Raw genomic sequence first — 21540 nt, 5'->3', positions numbered from 1 at the left:
TTTCAGTAGTACCACACCTATTTGTACCTGAAGATAAAACCAAATAGTATATTGGTAAGCACACACTGAAATATATTTGTGTTTAAAACATGACTTTGTTTAGAAATTCATATGCATGTACTTCTAGTTACGAAATGACAAGGACAAATGGCAGCATACGATTTTAATCTAACAAACATGAACTATTCCTCATGCTCTGAGTGAGTTCTCTATCAGAGGCTATGTCTTGTAAGTTTGTTGTTTTTTTTTTAAGATGGGAAAAAAGGTGCATGAGGCAGTATCTTGTTCTACTGAACAAAATAAGAGTTTCCTCTGTGTCATACTTTCCCATTTTCAACCCCTTTGGAAGGACTGTTGAGGAGCCCTGTTGGCTTTGTAGGCTAAGCACTGGCCTGCTAACCAGAGGGTTGGTGGTTTGAAGCTACCAGCCACTCTACTGGAGAAAGATGACACTGTACTCACATTAAAGATTTACAGCCTCAGAACCCCTATGGGCAGGAATGCAGGGAAATGGACATTTAGCAACTTGGTTCCATTGGGAAGGACAAGGGGTGGGAGGGATGTATCTTGAGCTTCAGAGAATCAGGTATTCCTGAACACAAAAACTAGCACGACAAAAGCATGACATCTCCAGGTGTGAACTATTTAATTTTTTAGACAGAAGGTATATTTCCGATAAAATCATGTAGGACAAGAAAGATTCTTCCTTTTTATCACCTCGGAATCTTTCAGTCTGTATTAAAAAAACTATTAAGTGGGAAATAGCATAATTACTTTTCAACTTGGTCTCACTGAGGCCACTAGATGACTTTAAAGTATCTCAAGCAAGGTTAAAGATATACCACAAGTAAATGAAAAAAGGGGCTAGAAATGATTTTAGCCTCAGCTTTTTCTTGCTCAAATCACTCCTTTCTGTACACATGGAGCTATAAAATAAGAGGGTTAGTACAAACATGTAATTAAACTTCTACAGTAGATTTTCAGATTCAAAAAACAAGATTACTTTCATATCAGTGTTATTTTGGGGGGATGCTGGTAAAAATTCTGCCACCTGCTGGTCACAGGGTTGGGTTTTGTTCTATCTGGTTATTTTTGAAACTCTGCTGACTTCCAGTAAGATGTCCAAGTTGGTAACTCAGGAAATCTGACTCTTTCCTGCATGGACAACAAAAAGATGAGGCAAGGCAATAATCTTAGAAATTACTAAGAGCAAAATCAGACACAGATTGCAGGAAGAAATAAGGGTGTGTGTAGAGATAAGAATCAATTAGAGATTAGGCTAAGTGGTTCCAGAACCTCACTGCCGAAGCCTCGCCTAGGGGTGTGTGTGTGTGTGTGTTTGTTTTTCAGGATTAACAAACAACAACCTGCCAGCTTTTGACCAGCATCAAGAAGACAGGAATGTCCTCCTCTCCCTACTGCTCACTGATGACCAGCTAGAGAACCTCTCATCTGAGCAGGCAGGAATCTCCCGGACCATTCTGACTCTGGCACTGTGAAAGCTCGTGTGGGTGCAGTGTGTGAGAGCTTTCAGAAAACATGGACCAGCTTTACTGTAAGTTAGCAGTCTTCCAGCTCCCAAACCAAGCCCACAGGTGAGTCACCATTCACAGAGTGGCATATTACACAGCGCTGAAAGACAATAAAAAACTTGAGACACAACATGGATGAGTCTAAGGGCATTATGCTGAGTGAAATAAGCCAGTCACTACAGGACAAATATTGTATGAGACTACTGCTATTTAAAAAAAAACAACAGTACCCCCAAACCTACCACATGAATTAGAGAAAGATTAACTCAACGACTTCATCTTACTTGGATTCACAATCAATGCACCTGGTACTAGCAATCAGGAGATCAAGAGACATATTGTACTAGGAAAGTCTGTAGTCAGGGAACTCTAACTTATTGAGGAGCGATGATGTCATCTGAGGACTAAGGTGTGCCTGATTCAGGCCATGGTCTTTTCATTCACAAGCTATGCATCTGAGAGCTGGATGACTATGGATGACAGAAAAATTGATACCTTTGAACTGTGGTGTTAGAAAGGAGTGGTGAGTATCCCATGGACAGTGCAAATATTTGCCAAAAGCACAAACAGCTATATCTTGTTGAAGGTGCAGCCAGAATGCTCCTTAGAGGCAAAGGTAACGAAGCTTGGAGAGGAACATCATGCTTGGGAAGGTGGAGGGTCAGTGAAGGAGAGGAAGACCTCCGATCAAGTAGACTGACACAGTTACTGCAGCAATGGGCTTGAGGGTATTAGAGATTGGAGGATGGCACAGGATAGTACAGGGTTCAGATCTGTTGTTCATAGTGTCATACTCAACTAAATGGTACCTAACAACAACAGTATGGTTACAAGGCAAGGGAGAGTAAAAAATGAATGGATAAGTCAGTGAACAATTTATTAGAGCAGGTGAAGGATGGTGTAAAGTGAATGGATGATTAGACATTGTGTGTATTATAATTAGCAATGCGGAACAGGACATACATGATTTGGCTAGGAAATAAAATGCTAAGGAAAGGTTCACACACACAAACCACTGTGGAGAATCTTCAGGGATGAGAAGGGAGGGAGACGGAGCAGAGATTAATGATAGACAGGTAGGGTGAAGGAATAGGCAAGGTACAGTGAGGATTTAATGAGATGTAATAAATAGCACTGAATTTTGTAAATAAACTAGTAGAAAATTGGCTGCTGCTGAGTTGGAAGCCACTTACAGCTAACCCTCTAATGGGTCTCTGAGGCCGCAAATCGCGGAGCAGAAGACTGCTCATCTTTCATTCACGGAGTCACTAGTGGATCCCAACCACCAGAGAAACTTGGTTGGTATGAGCAGCACGACTACCTCTAATGACTACATTACCAGAGCTCCCAAGTTAGAAAATGCAGAGGAGGAAAGGATAAGTGCTACCTGGTTGTTAAATGAGAGGGGTCCTGCCTCTCAGGATCTCTCAGGGGACAGCAATGGGTATCTGAGGTCTTTTCATGGTAAGCCAAGTGAACTGTGCCTCCAAGTGGTCACAGCACAAGGTCAACAGTTGGATTACTCAGGTAAGGAAAGGAAAGTGACTGACCCAAGATTTCTGGGCACTCAAGCAGAGCACATCTATTAAGCAGCATGGCTGAATTTGTATTAGAGGGCAGTTTGGCAGCCTTTAGAAGGAGAAAGGATTTCATTCTAAAGTTAGCACAGTAGCCAAAAGCTGAAGCCTGTGGAACCAAGGCGTGTTGTCTGCTGTGGCAGATGAGATGGATTTCAGCAGCCAGAGTCTAAGAAGGGAATGATGTGGAAGCTCTAGCAGTAAGTACAGACATTTAATTAGTGGACTCGAAAACAGGTAAAAACCCAAATTACCTGAAAAAATGTGGAAAAGAATCTCCTCACAAACAAGTGGAGTTCCAATATGGGATGGGGAAAAAGGTGGAGCGCATGCCTTCTTAGACTGTATGCCTTGTCGGTACTTATGTTGAGTACACGCTAATAGTCCTTGCCAGAGTAGAATCTGACCCTAATTCTAGTGCTGTTGTTAGGTGCCATCACTGATTCTCACTCAGAGGCCCTATGTCCAACAGATGGAAACCCTGCCTGATCCTTCGCCATCCTTACAACCTCAGCTGTACTTAGGTCCTTTGTTGCAGTGACTGTATCACTATTACTGTGTTTATATATATGTTATTTGGTGCTGTCGAGTTGGAACCAACTCATAGTTGGCCCTCCAGCAGGTTTTCAGAGGTTATAAATCACATCTGAGGAGACTATCCGTATTTCTCCCTTAGAGCAGCAGCTGGTAGATTTGAACGACCTGCCTTTGGGTTGGCAGTGCAACTCTTCACCCACTAGGCAATAAAAGTTCCATAAACACACACACACCCCAAAGACACTCTGACACTTCTTTAAATGATAAAAATGAAGTTATAGTCAACTATTTAGAATTTAGGTATGAATTCTACAGTCTAATTTTATAATTGAGAAAGCAAATTTTGATCTGTCAGTTTGCTGAAGATCTATAAAGAAAAGATCTCTGGAAACTTGATCATGTTATCAATGAAAAGACCCAGTGATTTTGCCATTAGAGCTCTTCTTAAGATAAATGAAACCATTGTATATTGTTTATGAAAGAAGTTTTCATTGTTTTGAAACTTGAGGGGGATAAACGTAGGTTACTTTCCCCTCAACTTTGTTTTAAGAAAAATGCCAGCCCATTCTTTCTCCTAGTTCTCCCTTAAGAGAAAAATCTGTCAAGGTGGTCCAAAAAGTGGTTCTAAGCAGCCTGGATAAGACATGAAACTTAGTTTTCTTTCCAGAACCAAGAATAAGGTACCAGTGTTTGTGTCTGTGTTCCTTTTACCAACTACTTGAATACAGTGATTCATGAATGGATGGGGCAGATGGCCATTCCAGAAGCATGTTGTTGTTGTTATGTGCCGTCGAGTCGCCTGCGACTCATAGCGACCCTCATAGCGACCCTACGACTCATAGCGACCCTACTTTTTTAATATCAAATCACCATCACAGAAGCATAAGTTTTCTTATATCAAACATGAAAATTCTAAGAGTGCAAAGAAGTTTACTTTTCTTTGTTGAGGTTAAAAATAAGCTCTTACTTTCTCTTATAGAATTATGTTCTATGCTCTAGGTAAATTACCAACCTGCTAGCATCATTCCTGATGTCCCCTAGGGTCTGATCCATTAAATATTAACTCTGTTTCTACAATCTTAAAAGGAGCAGTCACACGTCAGCCTAAATGCTGAGAAAAGGAACAGGTCGCTCTTTTTAACAGGTGGATCCTTCCTCAGGCTTGCCTGGAGAGCACATCTCTCAACCCAACATTACCAAACTTCTAAAAACCCCTTACAGAACACGTCACATTCTATTGGAACTCATCAAAGGATGGAAATACTTCCTTCAAAGAAAAATCAGAGGGCTTATCCAAGGGAGAAGAAAAGGAGGCAGACATCTGCCTCATTCATTTTTCCACCCGCTGTAACATAACAAGGCAGCCCATGGAAACTCCCTCAATAAATACTGAGAGAGAAGAAATCAGACTGCTCAGGACTTTGGCTTTTTCTGTGCTGTCACACTTGTAATTTCTCTTTGGCTCTCATTTGTATCTGACAAATCACTATGTATCTTTCTAAACAGTTAGCCATCGTTTTTCCAGAGACTCCTCCCATTTTGATCAAGTGTCTCAGTATAACTGAATAACCTCATCCCACTCGGAAATAGGCCAGATTCCATTGGGCTGCACATTGGGGGGAGAGTTCTTCCAGTCCCACGTCTTCACAGGAATCTTCCAGGTCTTACCATAGTTGGCTTCAATGTATTCAATGGTTTCACAAGGCACATGAACCTTCATGTCAACAAATTCTGTCCAGCACAGTGTAAACTTGGGAAACAGGTATCTGCAGTCAAACAGAAGCAGGGTGGGGATAGGTTAGGCTTCAACAGAGAAGGTTTGAGCTACAGAGAACAAATGCTAGTGAGGACAACTGTCTTCTATTTAACAGCTCCTGTTGTACTGGCGCATTGGAATTGACTCATAGCTGACCCTCGGGCGGTTTTCAGAGGCAGTTAATCACACAAGAAGAGATGGCCCATCTTCTTCCCATGGAGCAGCTGGTGGATTCGAACCTCATGCCTTCAGGATTGCAGAACAGCTTTATAGTAGGTTACCAGAGCTCCCTAAACAGCGCCTAGGGATATTTTATTGTTTTTAACTGTCTAGCACATTTTTCTTCTTTTTCTGTTAAGAACACCCCAACTTTTTAATATATGTATATATATGTGTGTATATGTGTGTGTATATATATATATAGAATATATATATAAAATAGTTACATGCATGATCTTATTTGGCTGTGGCTGAACATACTTACAAAGTATAAAGGCCATGGATGTCAAAGGAAACATGTCAACAAATATCATATTTGCATTGCAGGGAAAGCAAATGGAATGGCTCACATTTCAAAGGTTTTTCTTAACACTTATTGTCCGGTGAGTTTTCAGAGGTTGTAAATCCCACTGTGAAGACTGCCCATCTTTCTCACAAGAAGTTTATAACTCTACTATTTTAGAGTTTTCCAAGAAACATCTCTTCACAACACAAGAACATTCAGTGATGAGATTTGAAGAGGCAATCACATGAATGACAAGATTTTAAGTTTTCACAGGATTAAAGGAAAAGAATCAGAGAAAAACCAGTAGCCCAAGCATAATCATACTGTGAAAATGGTATCTAACTGGGATGTTCTCCAAGAAAAGACCGGTTCTTGTACACTGTGCGCTTTTCAAGAGAGCGTATGTTTTACCATCAGTTGAGTGCAAAATCATACACACAGAAAAGGAGAGGCTGAACAAATTCTAAAGAAAGCAACAAGCCCCTTCTACTCAAACCAATGGATTCTGGCATTTAATGGACAATCCCAGCTGGCTTCTGTGAATAGATGGCCAAGGCAAAGCTCATAACTGAGAAAGAAATAAGATACAGCTTAGCTCCACCATCTGCTGCTCCCAGTTGTACTCCGCACACTCGTAATCATGGCACTGCTTATTTTGTCATCAGACACATCCATCCATCACTAGCCTCCAGCCTCGCCAATCAGATGCTGGTCAGCAGAATGCCCACCTGTTCCATTCTGTCAAGTTGACAGACTGAAGCTACAATGAAGCAGGAATCTAGTATACCTAGTAACACAGGCCAGGAAACTTTGCTCTCTCTTTTAAATATCACTCTCTACAGTCTCATCCACAGTTAGCCATATAAAAATTCTCAGGTCCAGGCTGGAGAGGGTAGATGTAAAAACTATCAGTTTTATTAAAACAGTGTTTTGAACTGTGAATATATGAGTAAAAATAGGCTAAAGAAGCCTAAGTATATAATATGAAAATAACCCAGAGATAACTGCTACTTCTTGTCCCACGCAAAAACATCATGAAACTTTGTGGTTTGCTGTTCCCAAACATTTCATGCAATGCATTCAGTGAAAAGAAAATTCCAGGTTCCCAGGAGAAGAGGAAAGATAAACAAACCATAAATTGTGAAAATTGGCAATAAAAATGGGAGGAAGAAGGGAGTGAGTGACATCGAAGAGCACCTGCCATGTACTCTGTCCAGGCTATGGAGAAAGAGTGACCAAACAGGAAATGACTCCTGGGTCTGCAGTGCTACTTAGGCTTTTAAAACTGATTACTTGGTGGGGGCGGGGAGATTGTATACCAATGAAAGAATTTTTCTTTTACTTTTCATGAGAAGAGTGAACTGGGCGGGGAGGGGTGGGCAGGAAGGAAAAAGCAACAATGAATGAATGTAAATCCAAAATTTATGTAAACATTCATTAAAATAAAAAACAAAAAACAAACCCAAAACCTGATTACATTCAGCGCGGCCATTTGTGCCTTAAAGCCCTTTGATAGAACACAAAATGTGGACAGATCTAAATTCAGATTAACTCAAACCAAACCCCCTGCCATCAAGTTGATTCTCACTCCCAAACACTCTACAGGAAGGAGCAGAACTTCTCCCAGGGCTTCCAAGGCTGTAAATATTTATGGAGGCGGACGGCTGCATCCTTCTACGGTGGAGCAACTGCTGAGTTTGAATAGTCACCTCTCTGGCGAGCTGCCCACTGCTCTGTCCACTACACTACCAAAATGCACTACTGTTGAGTCTGCTCTGACCTTCCACTGCGTTACTGATACTGTAAGTCCTTACATGAAGAGAGTACCCATCTTTCTCTTACAGAGGGGCTAGTGGATTCAAACTGTCTACCTTTTGGTTAGCAACCCAAAGACTACACACTACACCAGCAGGGCTCCTTAATTTCAGACTAAAGCAACTCTAACTCAGAAGATAAATTTAAGGGATTTTAAGATTTTATCACAAATAAAGTTCTTCCACTCATTTTCAATTCCTTACCAATTAATTTTATTATTGTATAAACAGTAGATAGAACTAAGTTAGTAGATATTAGTAGATAACAGTTCCCCCCCCCACACACCCATGTTGTTGTTGCTCCTTAAAAGCTATAAAATTTCTTACCGGTGCTAGAATAAACTATCTCATCTGGTTAGTTATGCAGGTAGCCTCTGACTTAGGACATACTACAGTTGTGACCACCTGTACCTACAATGGCTTTTTTTTGGTACTCTTATCATTAGTAAAATATGTATTACACACAGTGTTTAAGACGTCTATCTGTAGATAAAAGGGTCTGGACTAAGAAATGTACTGATAAAGTAAAATCAAAGGCAATAATAATGAAAACAAAAGCAAACAACAAAGAGATCTGACACATCACACTCAACTTGTGGAGTGGTCAGAAGAGAACAAGACTACTTATACAATCTCAAGAGGTAATTGCTAAGCAAAACAGAAGCTCTTCAACTGTCCCAGGCATACATTTTTCTGATTATGACTCATTAGTTAGGCTAATCAGACAGATACACCATCAATTACAATAGAACTGGACCTTTTAAAACCTAAACATAAGAGCTGAAGCATCAGAGACATTTTTTTCAAGAAAAACAGCCAAATTATCTATTCTCACCACCAATTTTGTCTCCAAGTCAGTTGCCTAGGTAGCTGTCTACCAAATTCCTTGGCCTAGATAAGTAAGTGCTTCCAGGGTCGTGTCTATATGGTGAAAAACAGACAGAGAGACCACCAGAACTCTATCAGTGTTCTGTACATTCCAGAAGCCTTGCTATCTGCTGGTGCCTTCATTGCTTGGATAGTTTCATTTGGTACTACTGGTTTTTGTTTTGTTTTTTTCTTGTTATGTACCATCATATCAGAGCTGACTGGTACAGGAGATTGGCCCTCCTTCTCCAATAGAACATCTGGTAGATTTGAACTTTGTGACTTTGGGATTGCAGCACAGCTTCTTGGCAGTAGGCCACCAGAGCTCCCCTCAAAAGGCACTCCTCTCCCCTTGTTGTGTACCATCAAATTGGATTCAACTGGCACAGGAGGAGATTGCCCCTCCTTTACCAGTGGAGCATCTGGTGGATTTAAACCGTGCCCTCGGGATTGCAGTGCAGCTTCTTGCCACTCGGCCACCAGCGGTCCCTTGGTACTATTGGTTTTTGATCACAGGCTAACGCCTGCAATGGCTGAATGAAGATCAATTATTTTGGGTACAGGAACTCTGAATTCCTCCCGTCATTTCTTGAGAGCTCCAGTGTTGCTAATTATGTTGTTGTTATGTGCCCTCGAGTCGCTTGCGACTCACAGTGATCCTATGTACAACAGCCCTAAACTCCACTCTGTCCTGTGCCAATCGCACTGTCTCTGACATTTCCATTCCAATTACCCCAGTCACTGAATCAATCCACCTCATAGAGGGTCTTCCCCTCCTGCGCCGTCCCTCCACCCTCCCAAGCATGATGACCCTCTCCAAGGACCGGTCCCTCCTTACAACATGTCCAAAGTATGTTAGACGTAGTCTCAGAATCCTTGCCTCCAGAGAGCCGCCCGGTTTAACCCTCTTCAGGATGAATCTATTTGTTTTCTTAGCAGTCCATGGTACACTCAATACTATTCTCCAGCACCACAGCTCAAAGGCATCAATTTTTCTTCTATCCTCCTTAGTCATTGTCCAACTCTCTGATGCATAACAAGTGATAGCAAAGACCATGGCCTGAATCAGACGCACCTTTGTCTCCAGAGAGACACCACTGCTCTTCATATGTCTATAAAATCTTTCAATATTGCAACTCAGGTTTGAATTTTTCTTTTCTTCACACACAGGCACATCTACACAGAGAGTAGCTTTATAAAACATGCTGGCTAATGAAAACTTATAAGGCCTGTCCAGCTGCTAAAAATGTGTAAGGAGTCAAAGTCTTAAGGGAAGCAACACAACTGTACTTGGTAATACAGAACACTGCCCGCTCATACATCATCTACTTCTTGAACAAATAAAAAGGAAGATCCCATTCCTCGCACTTACGCTTAAACATTTTATCTTCTAGGTCTCTAATAAACAAAAGAACCCTATCCTGTCTCAGGCTCCGCAAGGTTCATCTTTGATCTCGGAAGAATTTTATCAAGCACAATTTGAGAGTACTATATATATCCACTAGATCTGTAATTTACCTTCTGTTTTTGTCAATATAATATTATCAGTTAACTACTTGCTCTACTCTACTGAATCTTACTAAGAAGACAGGCAAACTCTGTACATTAGCATGATGTTAGCAAGGTGCTATGATTACTCTGCTGCAATAGTTTTACTAGTAGCTGTACTACTTAGCCATTTCTAATTTAAGGATAAGGCATTCTGGTGGCGTAGTCCTCAGGGAGTTACACTATTAACCCAGAGGTGGTGCCTCTCAGGTGGTTTGAATCGCCCTGCTGTTCCACGGGAGAAAGATGGGCAATGTCCTCCCGTGTGACTGACAGCCTCGGAAAACTCACTGGAAGGTTAGCTATGACTGAGTGTGAAGTTGTTTTGATTTTTAATTATACATATTATTACTCATTCCCCAGGGCATTAAAATAGAATGCCACCAAAGGTACTCTTCAAGTCCTTCCTTCTCAAGATAATACTTATTTCATTTTTATCAATGTGTATGATTTTTATCTATTTACATCTTTTCCAATTGCTAAAAATGAACATGACTTGGGATTTTTAGCTTCTGGTCATGGTGGAGAAAGTAATTTGAACCAACCCTCCCTCTGATAAGAACTAGAAAAGCAAGATAAAATATATTTTCAAAACAGCTTGAAGGCTTTGGAGAGATAACAAGGCAGTAAAGAATTGAAAGGTCAAGATCTAGGAGATAAAAGGAAAGAAGCCAGCCAGCATTCAGGGCAACTTTTTGTTTAGAGCAACTGTCAATTCCTGAAGTAACCTCTGAAAGCATGAGAAAATGAGCTGAGTTTTTGAGAGCTCCCTGAGGCTAAAGTGAGAGTATGTAACAGAGAATGCAGAAGAAATATTGAAATTTTTAAAAAGAGTTGACATTTTTTCAAATCAAGCCATTGAGAAGAACACAGTTCTAAAGCATATCATAGCAGAATTGATGAAAATCAAAGACAAAAAAGAGCTTTTAGAAACAGAAATACCTAAACAAACCCAAACCAGCATTGCCTTCACTGACTGATGCTGCCTTTCAACCACACCACGAAAGTCAAAACACGATGGGATAAGCTTTCAAAGGGCTTAAAGGCAAATGACTGTCAACCTAGGATTCTCCATCAAATGAAAGATTCTTCAAAAATGAACATGATACAAAGACATTTTCAGAAAAGCAAACAGAGAATTGATTTAAGACCAAGAATAAAGTTTTTTCCAATAGAACAAAAATTATCCCAGGTAAAATGAAAATAACACTAGATGAAAGTACATTGACACCAGGAAGAATAAAGAACAACAGAAAGAGTAAAAATGGGTGTTGTTGTATGCTACTGGGTTGGAACTAATCCACAGCAGACCCTCTAGTGGGTTTTCAGAAACAGTAAACGGTAAACAGTAAACGGGAGGAGAGTACCTGTCTTTTCCCCATGGTACACTGGTGGATTTGAACCACGTACTTTGGGGATTGCAGCACAGGTTCTTATCACTAGGCTACCGGATAAGATCTAAATAACTATGTATGGAACATCTCAAACAACAGTACAAATTTTATTCGTGAGACACAGAATATATGAGATTATAATACATGCCAACAAAAATAGGATTATTGTTTAATACAAGTCTTATAAATCTAGACTCCGAGATCCTTGAGTAGAAATTGAGTGACATTCATGTCAGTATCCTTGGTATAGAACAAGTACACAGGTATTTTACAGAAATAAAATAAATAGGAACTATTCTTGGTTAAGAGTATAATCCCATAGAGGACAAAACCAATTTCTGTGGAAACCAGACTAAGTGGGCACTGCATAATAGAAGGGACAGATGATTCAGTACATGAGGAAGGATGTATGCTAGGTTTCCTTTTTAGAAACCTCAGTAACAGCCATATTTTCCTGATAATGTTAATCGACAGAAGGGCTCTTTACCTGGAAAAAGTATTTAATAATAAAGATTGTGGCCACATTACCGGGGACAGATAAGAACATGGACTCTGGAGTGAAATGGATTCATTGACTGAGTTGTCAAATGAAGATGACAATAATAAAAAATATTCTGTAGAAATGAGGTGATGAATATAATTAAGGTTTGAGATAGTGCCTATCACATAGTAAATACTCATTAAGACATTTATGCCCTTTCAAACCTGGAGCTTCTGTCAACATCAGTTAATTCAGCTTGGAAGGAAGGAAACGAAGAAAATGGGGCAGTATCTACAGGAACTGAGATAGAATGGGAATCCTAGAACACTTGATCGTTCTAATGCGAAACCTATACTTGGACAAGAGGCAGTCGTCAGAACAGAGCAAGGAAATACTGCATGGTTCAAAACTGGGAAAGGTGTATGCCAGGGATGTGTCCTATCTCCATCCATACCTTTTCAACCTGTATGCAGAACAGATTATCTGAGAGGATGGGCTCTATGAGGAGAAGTGTGGCATCTGGATTGGTGGAAGCTCTATTAACAATCTGTGTTTTGCAGATGACAAAAGCCTGCTTGCTGAAACTGAGGAGGACCTGAAATGCTTGCTGCAGAGGGTCAAGGACTGCAGCCTTCAGTATGGATTGAAGCTCAATGTCAAGAAGACAAAGATTCTCACCACTGGACCAACTGGCAGCACCAGGATAGATGAAGAGATTGAGATTGTTAATAACTTTAGTCAGCTTGGCTCCACGGTCAACACTCTTGGCACCAGTAGCCAGGAAATAAAAAAACGTACTGAGATGGAAAAGTCTGCTCTTAGGGACCTCTCCAGGGTACTCAAGAGCAATGGTGTTACTCTGGAGACTAAGGTGAGTGTGATACAGGCTATGGTCTTTGCAGTCACTTGTTTTGCATCAGAGAGTTGGACAATGACTAGGGAGGATAGAAGGAGAATTGATGCCTTTGAGCTGTGGTGCTGGAGAAACGTATTGAATGTACCATGGACTGCCAAGAAAAAAAAAAACAAACAGATTCATCCTGGAGAGGGTTAAATCAGGCGGCTCCTTGGAGGCAAGGATTCTGAGGCTTCGTCTGACATACTTTGTACATGTTGTAAGGAGAGACAGGTCCTTGGAGAGGGACATCATGCTTGGGAGGGTGGAGTGCAGGCGCAGGAGGGGAAGACCCTCTATGAGGTGGATTGATTCAGTGACTGGGGTAATTGGGATGGGTGTGTCAGAGGCAGTGCGATTGGCAGAGGATAGAGCAGGGTTTAGGGCTGTTGTACATAGGGTCGCTATGAGTCGCAAGCGACTCGACGGCACATGACAACAACATCTACAGGAACTGTGAGGCATGAATTGTATTTCAAAATGAAAACCCTAAGCTTTTGAAATCCTTACTACTGGACCAAAAGATCATCATGCTAAGAAAAGAAAAGATTGAAATTGTCAAAAGTAGACAATTTTTTTAAAAAAATAACATTTTTTCATTGTGATTTTAGTCAAAGTTTATAGAAAGAATGGGTTTTCATTCATTCATTGATACCCATTTTCCTCCCTAAAGGTGGAAAATTTTTGAGATCTGAAGGCACAAGGCAGTCCTTTTGAGTTGTAGATAGGGTGGGTTCATTGTACTAAGCACTCTGTTATTAATAATTTTTCCCCAGAATTAACTATACATGGGAAATAAAGGGATGAAAGCCCCCTAAGGTCAGTTTTAAAATTTTGTTTTCTTCCCTAGGAAATTATATGAAGATCGGACTCTTCAGTTTCTATATGTAAGTACTGCTAAAAAGAACAAAAATGGCATATGGTTAGAGGACTCTTCAAAAGAAGCTCCTCTACGCAGCCATCCACTGTTCTTTTCTCTGTCTTTTAAGGTCACGGTAACATGACAGAAATTCTAGGACTCACACCATCTGTCCAGACAGCTCTATCACTGCTCATTTTTCTTGTTAAATAATCAGAACTTCACACTTTCCAAACACTGTTACTATAAAGAGCATTAAAGCAAAATGAAAGACGCTTTTTCTACGGAGAATGTAGTGGTTGGAAATGAACAGTGCTTTTGAGGTTTGTGCATTTCAGTTCACATTAGAGAAAGATGTTCAAGCCTTCCAAGAAAATGAAAGAATAACAGGTTTCTAACATGGATTCTAGAAATTATGTTTCTTAAAAAACAGTGACACTCTCATATTAGGTCTCTAAGTGTAAGCCTAGCAGTTTAATAATGAGATACTTAAAAGTTTCCAAAATGCAAATTTCTCAGAGGGCTTAAAGAATCATCTCCTTTCTTCCCTAGCAGTAATATTAGTAGCAGCAATGGTAGTATTAATACTATTAATTGTCAGTACTCAAGACATGCTAAATACTCTTTTATCTTCTACACTGGATTCCGTACAGTTTGTATACATTGTGTGTAACACTACGCTTCTTTCACATTGTGTTTCATACAATCATTCTCATTCACTGTTTGCTAAATACTCTCTAAAGCTCTTTTGTATATTAATTCATTTGATCACTAAATCTGTAAGATAATTTTTACTTTATTCTCAATTTTACATAAAGGAGAATTAAAACCACTTAATTAACTTGCCCAAAGGAATACAGTTGGTAAGATGTAGAGCTGGGATTCAAACACAAGCAGACTTAATTTCTATACTATATTATCCTTTATAAAGCATATTATTCATGAAGAAAGTAAAATGTCAAAACAAAGAGGAGAAAGAAAAGATCAAGGTAGATGCCAGAAAAGACTGGAAATTGCACTAGAATGTTGAGAAACCAAAACAAAAGGAAGAATTGCTGAAGCACAAGAGATGAACAGAAGACAAAATAGTATGAAGAAATATGCAAATAGCTGGACCTGAAAAAACACAAAGGGAAGAACTGGCTTGACGTTTCTCAAGAAATGAAAAACCAATTGAAAACCAATGAAAGAATGGAAAAACCAATTCAAGCCTTGAGTTGCAATATTGAAGTATGCCATGGGCAAAATCCTGAATGATACAGAAAGTGTCAGAAGAGGGAAGGAGTACACTGAGCCATGTACCACAAAGAAATGGAAGATACAATCATTTCAGGAAGTAGCATATAATCAAGAAGCAATGGTGATGAAATAAGTTGTTCAAGCTATACTAAGGCATTAGGAAAAAAAAAGTCCCCAGGATTTGATGGGATACCAATTGACATGTTTTAATAAACAAATGCAGCCCTAGATATGCTTACCAAGTTATGCCATGAAATTTGGAGGACAGCTACCTGGCCTATCCCCCCCCAAAAGGTGATACAACAGATTGTGGAAAATACTAAACAATATCATTAATATCACATGCAAGGAAAATATTGCTGAAGATTATTTAAAAATAGTTAGAATAGTATGTCAACAGAGAATTACCAGAAATTCAGGCTGGATTTAAAAGAAGTTGTGGCACAAGGGACATCACTGCTGATGTCTGATAGATTTTGACAGCAAGAAGAGAATAACCAGAACACTGTCTTTTTTGTGTTTTATTGACTATGCAAAGGCCTTTGAGTGTGTGTACAGTGGCAAATTATAGCTGACACTGAGAAAAGTGAGAATCCCAGAACACTTAATTGTGTTCATGTGAAAATTACACCTAAACCAAGAAGCTGAATAGAACACAGGTACACTGCATGGTTTAAAATCAGGAAAGGCGTGCATCAGGGCTCTATCCTCTCTCCATAACTATTTAATCTGCATACAGAACAAATCATTTGAGAAGCTGGACTATAAAGAAAATGTGGCATCAAGATCAGAGGGAGACACATCAACAACCTGCGTTGTGCAAATAACACCCTGGTTGCTGAAAGTGAGGAGGTCTTGAAACACTTGCTGCAGAGGATCAAAGACTACAGTCTTCACTATACATTATATCTCAACATCAAGAAAATAAAAATCCTCTTCACCAGGCCAGCAGGCAACCTCATGGTAGATGAAGAATAAATACAAGCTGTCAATGAGTTCATCTTGCTTGGATCCACAATCAATACCTTTGGCATCAGCAGCCAGGAAATCAAGTATTACCTTGGTAAAGTCTGATGTCAGGGACCTCTCCAAAGTACTCAAGAGCAACATTGTCAATTTGAAGACTAAGGTGCACCTGATCCAAAGAGTGATCTTTTCAATTACTTGCTATGCATCTGAAAGCTGGACAATGACTAATGATGACAGAAGAAGAATCAATGCCTTTGAATTGTGATGTTACAGAAGGGTACTGAATATTCCATGAACTGCCAAAGGACAAATAACTATATCTTGGGAAAGGTACAACCAGGTACTCCTTGGAGGCAAGGATAGTGAAACTTTATCTCACATATTTTGGGCATATTGTTAGGAGAGACAAGTACCTGAACAAGGACATGATGCTTGGAAAGGTAAAGGGTCAGTGCAGAAGACTCTCAACAAGATGACTGACAGTGACTGTAACGGTGGTCTTGTAGTCAACTAATGAGTTGTCATCAACTAATGGGTTATAGTCAACTCAGCAGCACTCAACAACAACAACAACAACACATACTATCTTAGTATTTTAAAAATATTCTCTTAATTACAGATGAGTATCAAAAGCACTCACCTTATTCAGTTAAGATGTAGCAAAACTGTCCAATTATATATTCAGTAACTTACTAATTTATCACAATTAGAGCCTATTCCCTATGAAAGAACTAACTGATACAAAGGAAAATAATTTCTTATAATGAATAATAATTGTTTTGTAATATATGTCTTAAGAATATGCTCTAGGATTCACGGGGACACATTACACTTTGGAGGAAAAGGTGCAAGATTACTCTCAAACTTCCAGAACAAGTTACTCTGCCAAGAAGATACCTTAGCTCCCAGTAGAACTGTGCCAAAGTCCCTAGGAGAACCCAGTCTAAATTTATTCTCCTCCTCTATATTTATTTATAGATTTGGTATTCCTCATTGTGCCTCATGGCTCAATTTATGAAATGAAAGAAGGCCTGTTTCCAGTAAACTATGAAGCTGAATTAATGCCATTGATCATGTAACTAGGATAATAATAGCAGTAACAGTAGTAATGAAAAGTCATAATATTAACATAATTAAGAAAGCAAATCCAATAATCACCACTATTTACAATTACTAATTGCTAAGCTTTATGCTAAGTGCTTCACATTGTCAGGTGTTTAGGGAGGCAATACAGTATAGTGGGTAAATGCATAAACTCTACTGGCAGACCGCTGTCAGTCTGATTCTCCTTATTTGCTGTGTGTTCTTGAACAAATTATTTAAGTTCTCAGTACCTGACTGAATATCTCTACCTCCTGAAGTTGATGTGAGGATTAAATGCATTAATGTAAAATATTCAGAACAGTCTGATACACATAAAAAAAAAGCCAGAAAAAAAAGATTTGGGCATGCCAACATACACACAACCCACCTTTAATCAGGTCAACAACTTTCTGAGGTTATGTTGTTGTCACGTGCCGTCGAGTTGCTTGCGACTCATAGCGACCCTATGTACAACAGCCCTAAACTCTGCTCTGTCCTGTGCCAATCACACTGTCTCCGACACTCCCATCCCGATTATCCCAGTCACTGAATCAATCCACCTCATAGAGGGCCTTCTCTGAATCAATCCACCTCATAGAGGGCCTTCTCCTCCTGCGCCGTCCCTCCACCCTCCCAAGCATGATGCCCCTCTCTAAGGACCAGTCTCTCCTCACAACATGTCCAAAGTATATTAGATGGAGCCTCAGAATCCTTGCCTCCAAGGAGCCACCCGGTTTAATCCTTTCCAGGACGAATCTGTTTGTTTTCCTAGCAGTCCATGGTACCCTCAATACTCTTCTCCAGCACCACAGCTCAAAGCCATCAATTCTACTTCTATCCTCCTTAGTCATTGTCCAACTCTCTGATGCATAACAAGTGATTGCGAAGACCATGGCCTGTATCAAATGCACCTTAGTTTCTAGAGAGACACCACTGCTCTTCAGTACTTTGGAGAGGTCTCTAACAGCAGACTTTCCCATGGCAATGCGCCTTTTCCTGGCTGCTGGTGCCAAGACTGTTGACTGTGGAGCCAAGCAAACTAAAGCTGTGTGCAATCTCAATCTCTTCACCATCTGAGGTTATAGTACAACAAAATTTTGTGGATGAGGAAAAGTTCAGAAAAGTTAAAAGCCACATATTAGGGTAGAAGCGAAGTCTCCTAGGCCTATTTGATTTCCAAGTCCATATACGCCACACTGTCATTTCGTTTTTCTCTGCCTTCTGTCCCTCTCACTCCTCCTTTCTGTTGACCTGGATGACTTGACTGGATGATAAAGGCAATCATAATTACTCTAACATTATTGTTTTTTTGCTGTGTTTTCACTAACAGCTTGATTATACTTCATTAAAACAAAACACTAGGGTTTTTTTATCAACCTAACATACTGTGTTCTATCAATTCTGAGATATTGTCTATCACATTTTTTTCTATCTGTGAAGTGGCAAGAAGCTGCGCTGCAATCCCAAAGGTACGCAGTTTGAGGTCACCAGCTGCTCCACAAAAGGATAGGCAATCTCCTCCCATGTGATTAACTGCCTCTGAAAACCCACTGGGGTCAGCTATGAGTTGGTTCTGACTTGACAGCACACAACAACAATAACAGCAGCAGCATATAAAATGGCACATCTTATGTCTCATCATTTTATATTTGACAAAATATGCTAGGTGGTAAGCCAAATGAGTATCATATCAGGATTGGTCTTTAGATTAACTAAAGAAATATTCCTCAATTAGCCCAGAATTCCTGGTATCAGTCAATGCTAGTTTCCACTTCATTTAACCTTCACTCTGCCTTAAAGATCTCTTTAGCAACATTTAGCCATTCCCATCTAATTATCACAACCTCTAACAACCAATTAACTTTCCCCCTCCCCCCTTTTTTGCCTGGGCTCTTTGTCATGACTCAGATTTCTCATCACAACCACAAACCTGGGGGCACTTTTTCTTGACCAGTTGTTTGTTTTTAGGTGCTGTCGAGTCAAGTACGATTCATAGTGACCTCATGAACAAAAGATCTGAACCTTGTCCTATCCTAGGCTATCCTCACACTTCCTGACACACAGAGCCCATTGCAGCAGTCACCACATCAATCTACCTGGTTGAGGGTCTTCCTCTCCTTCACAGACCCACTACCCTTCCTAGCATTATCTCCCTCTTCAAGGAATAGCCCCTCCTAACAACATGCCCAAAGTATATGAGGCCAAGCTTCATCATTCTTGCCTCTAAAGAGCACTCCAGCTGCACTCTCTCCAAGACATATTTTTTTGGCAGTGTGTATGAACTCCAGGTAAGGTGAGCGAGTACTTGCTAAAGTGGAGTCTTAACAGAGCCTTCTTGTTTTTCTCTTTGAGTTATTTCCTCATTTCCATCATCTGAAGCTGTGTCTACAGTCCCTTCTGTAAGTACTTAGCTGATTCATACTTAAATTTTTTTCCTGATTTGGCCTGAGTGCCTCCATTCCATATATGGTCAGTCTCTTCATAGAAGAAAAAAATGTCAAGCTTCACATCATCTTTTCCCTGGAAAGATAGTTCCAAGCTGTCTTCTACCTAGGAGGAAAAGGAAAACCATCACAGACTGAGACAAAGGGTATATATTTTCTTTTCTTTTTTAAATTAATTTTAATGAACGTTTACATAGACTTTGGATTTTCATTCATTCATTTTTGCATTTTTCTCACTGCTCACCCCTCCCCCCATGTTTTCTTTAAAATGAAAAAAGATTGTCATGTTTTACACAAAATGTTAATTATAAGATACTGCCCTCCCCCCCCCCAAATTGGAATTCTTCTGAGATAGAGATGCATCTTATAATGAGTAGCATGTCATCTTTTCATTTCTTCCTCTCAGCTCAATTAGTAGTAATAATGTACTTGGGTAAATACAACATTACACAAATTCTACAGACTGTCTAGTGCTTAGGGAATTGTGCTGCCAACTCAAAGGTAGGTGGTTTGGATCCACCAACTGCTCCTGTGTAGAAAGATGGGCAATCTCTTCTCATGTGATTTATCATCTCTGAAAACCCGCTGGAGGGTCAGCTATGCATTAGCTCTGACTTGATGGCAAGAAGAGAGAGCAGTACGTTATATATATGAAAAAAGTAAAAGTTCAGGTATACAGAGCAAAGGTATTTTCCTAAAGAAACCGATACTACAAATAATTAGATTCCTGTTGGACTTGGTACATTTGCCTGTGACAATACTAATCACATCATAATTGCTTGTGTTTTTCCCTGTGTTTTTAGCAGTTAGATCCTCATACATAATAAGATCCCTAATTTACACAGCTCTGCACCCCAAGTGCCAAAGCTATCAGACTTAGGGTGAGTACTCAGTAGTGCTGAAGTTCTACTACTCAGAAAATACTTCTATGAACATTTTTTAAAAATAAAACTAGAATTAACCGTTAAGACAGGGGATATAATTTTCAGTGGTTAAACATAGCTCTACTTGCTTTCTACGCTAACATCATCTTTACACCAAGAACCACTGCCAAGGAGTCAGAGTCAGTTCATAGCAACCTTCCATCATTCCACCAGGCTTCTGAGGCTGCACAGCATAATGTGGGGAGACTGCTCAGCTTTCTCCCTCAAAGCAACTGTTGGATTAAAAATGCTGGACATCTGTGGCCTCTTGTTTTAACAACAAAACAGGCTATGGGTCATGCCAGCAATGCTCCATGACAGCATCCTGGGAAGGAGCAGTATGATGACTGCAGGGAATCATGGGGTCAGGGTGCAGGGCAAACAAACTGTCTAGGAGACTGCGTTTAGGCCAGGATGACTTATCTCTGCTAGATGGATCTTCAGAAAAATTGTTGACCTAGATTATTCTTCTTTGTTGGACAATGAGATAAATCCAAGTATTTGTTTGAAATGAGTCTGTATTTTTATCCCTCAGCAATCATTGGAATATTTCATGTCAAATGATATCTATGCCTAAATGAACATAAAAATAAATGACTCATAAGGAACAATAACACTTCAGGCAGGGACATTAGGATACTTATTCGATTATTTATATGTTATGTATTATGTTAATTTTATGCTATTTTCTAATACATTTATAATAAATATATCTGCAAGAGTCCATGATTCTTCTCTATTAACAACACAAAGTCTGATTTTCTCCTTTTTTCTTTAAATAGGGCAAGTTATACTGGTCAATACTGAGTAATAAAATGATACATGAAAAGTTTGAATCATCTCTGAGTTGCTTAATATAAATTTATTTTAAAACAGGTTACTTATGAAGTTAAGACAGAGTTTTATTACTGACCTTTCCAAATTTGTGTTTGAGTGGAAGGCCTGCATCCTGAAACGTTGTAATAATATCTGCTTTGTAATCTTGTATAAAAATCCCTAGATCAACATCTTTGCTATAAGGAATAATGTTGCACTGGCGATACCAGCCTAAGGAAAAGGAATACACAAAAACATTTAAACATATTAGATGTCTACACAAAATCAGTCATTTTACCAG

The 21540-nt window shown here is 39.6% G+C and overlaps 1 protein-coding gene across 1 annotated transcript in view; it reads right to left on the bottom strand.

The window, feature by feature from the left end:
• Nucleotides 1-5103: 5103 nt before the first annotated feature.
• FKTN (fukutin) overlaps nucleotides 5104-21540 on the bottom strand; it is a 44928-nt gene continuing 28491 nt past the window's right edge. The window contains exons 7-9 of the mRNA XM_006886909.1: nucleotides 21337-21470; nucleotides 19479-19606; nucleotides 5104-5412 (exon numbers count right to left, since the gene is read on the bottom strand). Coding sequence (XP_006886971.1) covers nucleotides 5199-5412; nucleotides 19479-19606; nucleotides 21337-21470 — 476 coding nt within the window. The 3' untranslated portion in view covers nucleotides 5104-5198. The remainder of the gene's footprint in view (nucleotides 5413-19478; nucleotides 19607-21336; nucleotides 21471-21540) is intronic.

The sequence above is a fragment of the Elephantulus edwardii genome, unplaced genomic scaffold, assembly GCF_000299155.1.
Source record: "Elephantulus edwardii isolate Elephantulus edwardi_28Jun2011 unplaced genomic scaffold, EleEdw1.0 scaffold00052, whole genome shotgun sequence".
Lineage (NCBI taxonomy): Eukaryota > Metazoa > Chordata > Mammalia > Macroscelidea > Macroscelididae > Elephantulus > Elephantulus edwardii.
This window is presented reverse-complemented; position numbering and strand designations above follow the sequence as displayed.